The following is a 7,340-nucleotide window of genomic DNA, read 5'->3' on the forward strand; positions in this document are numbered from 1 at the left end:
TCGGTTGTGCGCTCATCACCTTCACGCACCAAGCAATCGACGTCGAACGGTAGGGACAATACAACGCCGCAGTTGTCCAACTGACCAGACGTTGAGAAGACCCATACAGCCACTGGGTAAAAGGAAGCGAGAAATATTCAGGTTGCACGCTTGCTTGAAGACAAGATAGATAGCACAAAATGACCGACTTTTGTTCGCGCTGAAGTGATCGTTAAATGCAGTAATACCTGGATGGGAAAGAAAGCGCAACAGCAGAAGGCAAATGGCAGCAAAATGGGCAATCACAGTGAGTGCAGCGCTCCCATAACCTCAAATGTAATTTAAAACTCGTCACTATTACGTAATGTGCGCAGTGAGCTCGTAAAGTTGTTTTTCTTTTCTGTTTGGCACTTGTTCTCTTTTCTTTTCACGTACATAGCCTTCCAGTACGCTTTAGTTTGCTTCAGCTTCGACCTTCAACATGTTCAACATCCCACTAAACTTAAAATTGGTTGCGCCACCTACGTTTTAAAGCATCCATCTTTCTTGCAAGGTGCTGTCACGGCTTATGTGATTAGCTGGCGCACCGCCATTTGTCTACAACCTGTTGTGGTGCAAGAGAGAAACTGATGCTCTGAGGCTGGAACAACATAGAAGGGACAGATACAAACACAGCCTCAAAATGCGTATGGATGTGTGTATGAGTGAGCAAAAAAATGTAAGAGTGAAAGGAGGGTGAGTGAGAGTGAGTGGCTGGTTTGTCGTCCCTTCAGATGACGCACCCCAAAAGTCGCTGGAGAGGCGTGTTAGCTTAGCTCAATTGGTAGAGCCCTGGACCGGTAATCCAGAAGATGTGGGTTCGATCCCTACAGCTAGCTAACCTTTTCAGTGACTTTCGTCTTTCACTGTTGTGGTGTTTGCATTCGTACGACAACGTAGTTTCCAGTCATGTATGTTCTTATTCAGTGTGAGAACGAGACGGATAAGCATATAGTGGACCGTGAGACGGTTTCAAACTTCAATCCGCTAGACATAGATGACTTCGATAAGCACCGGTTGTACGAAGCCTTTTGGGAGGGTGACGAAAAGACTGAACCTGGATGATGTCGTGAGCCTTGCCAAATTCCAGCTCCGGATGTACAAGCACTGCTATCTCTTCTCAAGGAGCAGCAGAGCCACATGGTGAAACAGCATGACGTCCTCGTCCGCCTGTTGAATTCTACGCTGAGCGCTGTGCCTTCCCGCCGCGATGCCTGTATGCCCGACTCCTTTGATGGCCATACCCAAAGTGCCGATACTTGGTTGCTCCACTATGAACGCTCTTGTGATCAGAATGGCTGGCTCACGGATGACGCGAAGATAGACAATCTTCACAACGTTCTCACGGGTTCCGCTAAGAAGTGGTACGACTTCCGGATCGTTGCGAAGAAGGATCCGAAGTGGGCGTCTTGGCGGGAAAGTCTTCTCCTCGCATTTGGAGAAAACTTGACGCAGAAATGGAGCGAAGCTATAGAGTACACCTTCCGCACTGGATCGCTTCCAGAATATTTCTTTGAGAAGGTTAGGCTTCTGCGCTGTGCTGAACCGACCTTACCGGACGAGTCCGTCGTGGCCTTAATTCTACACGGCCTCCCGAACGACCTACGACGTCTGGCCCAGATTCGTGGACCTCTCAACACTGAAGAGCTGCTTTCGTGCTTCCGAGAGCATTCCCAAAACTGGAAAACGATTTATTCTCACGCGCCTCCGTCGTTCTCCTCCATGTAGGGCACTACACTACAATGCGCACATATTGCGCATGGCAGGTGAGTATCCTTGACATTCACCGTTTTACAGGGTGTCACTGCCGTACAATGAAACTTTCGTTTTGCGAACATTGCAGAGACTGAAGAGGAAATGCTTGCGTGGCGGAGGAACCGGTGCAAACAACAGCGGAAACCACGTGAGGGAGCTGTCCTGCCACCTAAGAAGAAGGCAAGTCTGCTGGAAGTTTGTTCTCAGAGTGTGCAGTTCGTCGCCCACACTTTGTTATACCTACATTGTGATAAAAGCTGTTACTGCGAGATATTTTCATTCTACCTACTCCAAAACCTAAAGCGTATATCCTATATGTCTGTCCAGGCTAAGGTTGATAAACAGGCCAGAGAGAAGGCGAAAAGGTCAGCAGCAGAAGAAATACTTTCGGCTGCAGGATTCCGGGAGGACAGGTGGAGCAGGGTACACAAACAAAGACGTGCAGAGGATGGTGAAAGGGTGTACCAGGACGATGAAGCGTTCAAGAAACTTAAAGCGAAAATCAAGCGCTTGAAGGCAGAGCTATGCGCAGTGAGAAGCAGAAATGACAAACTCCAGGATGCACTCTACTCAAAGATATTTCAGACAGGTAAGGAATAGCACTACCATGCTGTTACAAAATTATTTAACTTCTTCTTTGCCCTTGATCCATATTATATACCAGTGAGCTCAGTCAGCCATTACACTATTGGAAAGACTAATGTTTGTCGTGGTTCCCACTATCTAGAAGCATTGAAAACAGCATCGGGTCCATCCAGCCCCATACCAGAGGAGTCAATGGAGCCACCTGAAGTTGTCTTCCCCCCTTCACCCACAGTAACAGCTGCAGTATCTCTGTTACCTGGTAATATTGTCCATGCTCTCTTGTTGCCGTGTCGGGATTCCTTGTGTAGCCTATACAAGGTGTTTGCTCTACCGTGTCCAGAAATTCTATTTAAAGCGAGCGATAAAAGAAAAGCAAGCGGTACTTTTCTGCTCCTTGAGTAAGAAACAGGTACTGCTGCACTAGTAACAACTGTTTCTTAGTCAAGTAGCTGAAAAGTAGTACTCGTTTCTGTGTTATCACTCGCTTTAAATACAATTTCTGGACACGTTAGAGCAAACACCCTGTATATTCCTACACATAGTCACTTGGAGCAAAATGTGGTGAAACTCTCAGAATTTGGTGCTAGTTTTTGTGCAGAAGTTATGTTATTGCTGTTGCTACATTGGACGCGCCTCACAATATTTCTTTGTGACCCACAGCATTGCCTGGCACGCAGGAAAATGGAGTTGAGTTTGTGGCCTCTGACTCATTTGCCTTACTGTCTCGTAAGTTTTCCACGTCATAGTTTGTCCTACATCAAGCTTTGGTTATGTGATGTAATGCATGAAATTAGATCTAATTCTCGAAATATCATTTCAGCCAACTCTTGTATCAGGCCCTGTCTGTGCAGCCAGTTTTCTATCAGTGCATGTAGAAACACTTATTCTGGAATGGTCTGGCAGAGCCTCGCTCAAAGCTTAACTTGCCAAATTCTGAAATTTTTCCTAACAATCCACAGCACTGATCGGCACGCAGGAAAGTGGACCAGGGACTGCAAGTCCCACTGCAGCTGCAACTACCTTGCCATGTTGTAAGATAGCGTGTTTTTACCTACGTCACATGTCATACTTTCTCTGTGTAATCTAATCGGTAAAACGTATAGCCATTCAAAAGGAACTGCTGGTGCGAATTGAGTCCCCATTTTATTAACTTCAGGTCTGAGATGTTGCTCGTAAGATCGAAAAGCTCTGTGCTGTGGGCTCCATTCTGACCATGGCACCTTTCAACTACTTGATTTCATTGATTACTTGTTCTACGGCTTCACGTTGTGTTCATCTCCACTGGTTGCACCTAATCTGCTTCAAGTTTTTCTGTGCGACTTGCATGTATATTGTCTGTGAAGACACAAAATCACCTATGTTCGAATCAGTTGGCACTGCTTTCATCAATGCAATCGTTTTAACAATGTTTTTCTATTATCTGCAGCATTGCCTGCCACCAATTACATGTTGCTGCAGCCTGCACCTCTGACATCAGGAGTGGTTCCTCCGGCAACCGGTAAGACTTGCCTCTTCCCTATCCGCCATGTTAGGCTTTCGCTAAGCAGTTTGTCATATCATGGAAGTTCTTAGCAGGACTTTTCTGAAATGTTGAAACTTGTGACTTATTTAACTCCTTACCGTTGTCACTGCAACCCTCATGTTGCAGACTTTTTAACTCTTTTTCATGTGATAACATCAGTGACTACCACGCAGGGGTGGACAGCATCTGCGGGAGTGCCACTGGCACCTTTGGAACCTTGTAAGTTTGTAAACTCTGTTGTGCGTCAAGGATTTCAGGTGCACAACTCCCTTGGAGGCTGGTTGATGTCTTGAATAGAGTTATAGTAAAACCTCGTCAATACACTCCTGGCAGGGATGCAGATTTGTAAATCCATGGCATCCTTTTTTTTAGAGTCTGTGTGCCTTTTGTTCATTCCAAGTGATGTCCAACGGCAATATTTCTTCAAATTTCTGGAATGGTACTTGGTTTTTCAGGCAGACACTTGTACCATTGTCTCTTTCGCACATGAAATTAATTTCAGTGGAATTCCAAAAACACCCTGTGTCTGCGAGACTATCCCTTTAAGTGGCACTGAATGTATGGGGTTCAACGGCAGCGATGTCGAGGAATCATTGTTACAAGTTATATGCGGAACTGCTGTTTAAACGGGTACATCTTAATGATGTTTTATTTATTTATTTGAATAATTTGAGAAATGGGAAAGATAATTGTAACTTACTGGAGATATCTTTGTAGGTGAATCCCAACCACCAGCTCCCCGTTCCACAAAAGGTAGTATTTTGTTGAAAGTGTAGAGCTTGTTTCATGTCTAATGGCATCTTTCCTTCTGCAGCAAAATGGGCACCACCAGAGACTGAGCCAGTACTCACGGAGGATGGTCAGGTATGTAATGCGTGTGTGCATCAACGATGCAATTTTCCAATTCATGGCTTAGTTGCTAAACAGGATATTCTGCTTACACGTTAGCTTGATGAGGATGCTCCACTGATGCGTTCCTTCGGGGTGGTCTTGTACGCTACCACCCCAACAGCAACGGCATTTGATTTTCCTTGTCTCCATCATTTAACTTAAAAATACTTCAAAATTAATTAGAACAACACAGCTACACCTTTCCACTAATCACTTAGTTGGGAACCGTCTTGTGAATGTAATTGCAGTTGAGTTTTGAAATCACCCTGCTGGCACGAAACTGTCCATTTAAAGTGGCCCTAAAGGGTCGGAATTCAATCAGCAAACTTTCCAGTCTTGAGTAAAATTGGGCGTAAAATTTGCATTATTTCCGTATTGTGCGCTGCATCCAAATTTGTATGTTGTGTGCAGTGACTGGTTGAAAAGATTCGTCATAATGAGGTCAACCTAATGTGACTCTTTTTGCTGTGGTGCATTGTACTTGGGCAAGAAATATATGGCCGTGTTCTATTCTTGTTTATGGCCACTTCAATTAAGTGCCAGGACAGACTACCTTTCTTGTCCTCGATTTCTGTTCCCCTTTTCCCGTATTGAAAGGCACATAAATTGCTGCATTGTTGGTCATGCCATACCTTGTGGACGTTCTCCGTAAAATTTGTGTAATCTATTTGCAGGTGAATCTTGGCCCTGGTGTGTACCTTGCACGCGAAACCTGGGGCATGCTTATGGATCAGCCTGCTGACGCTGCGTTTTGCAAGCGTCTTGCTGTAGCCTTGTGGGGAAACGAGACGCTTCCAAAACGAAGTGTAACTGGCCGGCAGTTCAACAAGGACATTTCAAAGGGCAAGACGGCAGTGTATCCGCCACTGTCCCCCACGAAGCTCACCTGCATGTCGTGTGAGTACAGAAAGTGTGTGAATTGCCTTGAATGTTTTGAGTTTCCCTCTGATATGCAATACACAGCTAGCTGTGTCCTGTGTTTTGCTTACTTCATATTGCATTAAAGCTTAGTTTTCAAATTTGGTGTTCGAAACATCATTGGCATGTTTCAACCATGCACCGAAGATGTGTACATGTATAAGTAACAATTACTAAAGCCTTGCGATTTCGCGAAATTAAGCTAGTGGGACTTGGGATACGCAGCAGAATTTGAAGTTTGGAAATTGTTGGGAGGTTCAGTGGTAAATGGAGCAGCTTTCATCGCATTATGACCTTCCCAGTTATGCACAAATATTAGTTTTCTATTGATCGAAGAGCAGAGAATTGGACGTGGTGTTCCTCAACTGATTGGATTTTTCAAACAGGCTTGCAATCAATGTTTCTAAAGCAGGCCTCACCAAACGTACACAGGAATTGCAGAAAGCTACCTTTACAGGACTGTTGTAGCTGGTCAAGTTATACTTTGCATGCAATGGCTCAGCCGCATTTTTAAAATGATGTCCTTGCGTGATCGGTATCAGTTCTCTAACGGAATCAATTTGCTTGCTTTCGCCATGGAAAATTGTAGAAGTTAGGAACCCCTGCTGCAGAAGTTGCAGTAGAAAACGAGACGCATTAACCACTGCACTAATGCTGTTTTGTGCCGTCAGGACAGTGGTAGGATATGCTATGTGCCTATATCCCTGTATTGACCTTTTCAGCTGCCTTTTGGTATTTCCTGAAGCAGAAGGGGTGCAGTCAACAGGAAGCACCGAAGCGACACCAACAGCAGCCGAGGTACTTGGCGCAGAAGTGCTCTGACCTGCGGCGCTAGCATGGTAATGTCAGATGCCAGCATATATGTTAATTCCCTGGTTTCTCGCTCTTGCCAATGTTGTTCTACCATGCGCAGGTTCAGAAGAGGGAGCAGCGTGCCTCCTTGGTTTCTGCCATACAAGTTTTAAAGTACCATAAAATAAAGTGCAGGTGCTATAGACACTTTGTACATAGGTTTGCTTTTGGTCTCACGTCATTGCACGCATCAGTGAAAACATGCACCATATGATATTCACATGCCATAGAAAGCATGCAGCAAAAATGTTACGGCCTGTGTGGCGTTCCACAAGAGACCACGTAAAATACAACATGCTTCAGACTACAAGACAGTATTCACGACACAGTACATCAGATACTACAGACGACAGTACGTCAGATACTACAGACGACAGTGCGTCAAGATACTACAGACGACAGTACGTCAGCCACTACACACGACAAAGTCCCATTTTACGACATCCTTGATTTTGACGTATTCTTTTGTTGTATTTTTCGACTGGGATGAAAATGTCATCAAGGAAGCGCTTGTAGAAGGTTGGCTTTTTCTCACGTTTGGACAAAAAACCTTCTTCTAGGGACCCCATAAAAATGTTGGCGTAACTCGGCGCCACTAAGATGTACTCGGCGGCACTAAGGTGGCGCCGAGTTATGGCAAACGTGAGAAAAAGCCAACCCTGATTCCAGATTCGTAAGATATCTGCGTTTCCGCTTAACCAAAACCTTGAAAAAGAGTGGCTATCAACCCTGCACAATACGTCCCTAGCCCTAACCAAAATACTAATTATGCAGTGTCAAGATACAATCAATTCCCTGT

General features: G+C 44.9%; 1 protein-coding gene and 1 non-coding gene across 2 annotated transcripts; both read left to right on the forward strand.

Moving 5' to 3' along the window:
• Nucleotides 1–784: 784 nt before the first annotated feature.
• On the forward strand, nt 785–857 carry Trnat-ggu (transfer RNA threonine (anticodon GGU)). Its single transcript has one exon. It is a non-coding gene; the product is annotated as a tRNA-Thr (tRNA).
• Nucleotides 858–1,777: 920 nt separating this feature from the next.
• LOC135381797 (BEN domain-containing protein 5-like) lies at nt 1,778–6,524 on the forward strand. The gene is made up of 8 exons (XM_064612566.1): nt 1,778–1,784; nt 1,862–1,953; nt 2,101–2,362; nt 3,019–3,084; nt 3,785–3,856; nt 4,695–4,744; nt 5,446–5,668; nt 6,412–6,524. The coding sequence occupies exons 1-8, from the start codon at nt 1,778–1,780 to the stop codon at nt 6,522–6,524; spliced, it is 885 nt and encodes a 294-aa protein (XP_064468636.1).
• The last annotated feature ends 816 nt before the right edge of the window (nt 6,525–7,340 follow it).

The sequence above is a fragment of the Ornithodoros turicata genome, chromosome 1 (assembly GCF_037126465.1).
Source record: "Ornithodoros turicata isolate Travis chromosome 1, ASM3712646v1, whole genome shotgun sequence".
In the NCBI taxonomy this organism is placed as follows: Eukaryota; Metazoa; Arthropoda; class Arachnida; order Ixodida; family Argasidae; genus Ornithodoros; species Ornithodoros turicata.

Bases quoted from the DNA above. Each gene is read 5' to 3' on its own strand.
- LOC135381797 (XM_064612566.1), top strand. The intron at 2,363-3,018 runs GTAAGGAATAGC...TGTGACCCACAG, and splicing joins CTCAAAGATATTTCAGACAG to CATTGCCTGGCACGCAGGAA. The intron at 3,085-3,784 runs GTAAGTTTTCCA...TATTATCTGCAG, and splicing joins CTCATTTGCCTTACTGTCTC to CATTGCCTGCCACCAATTAC.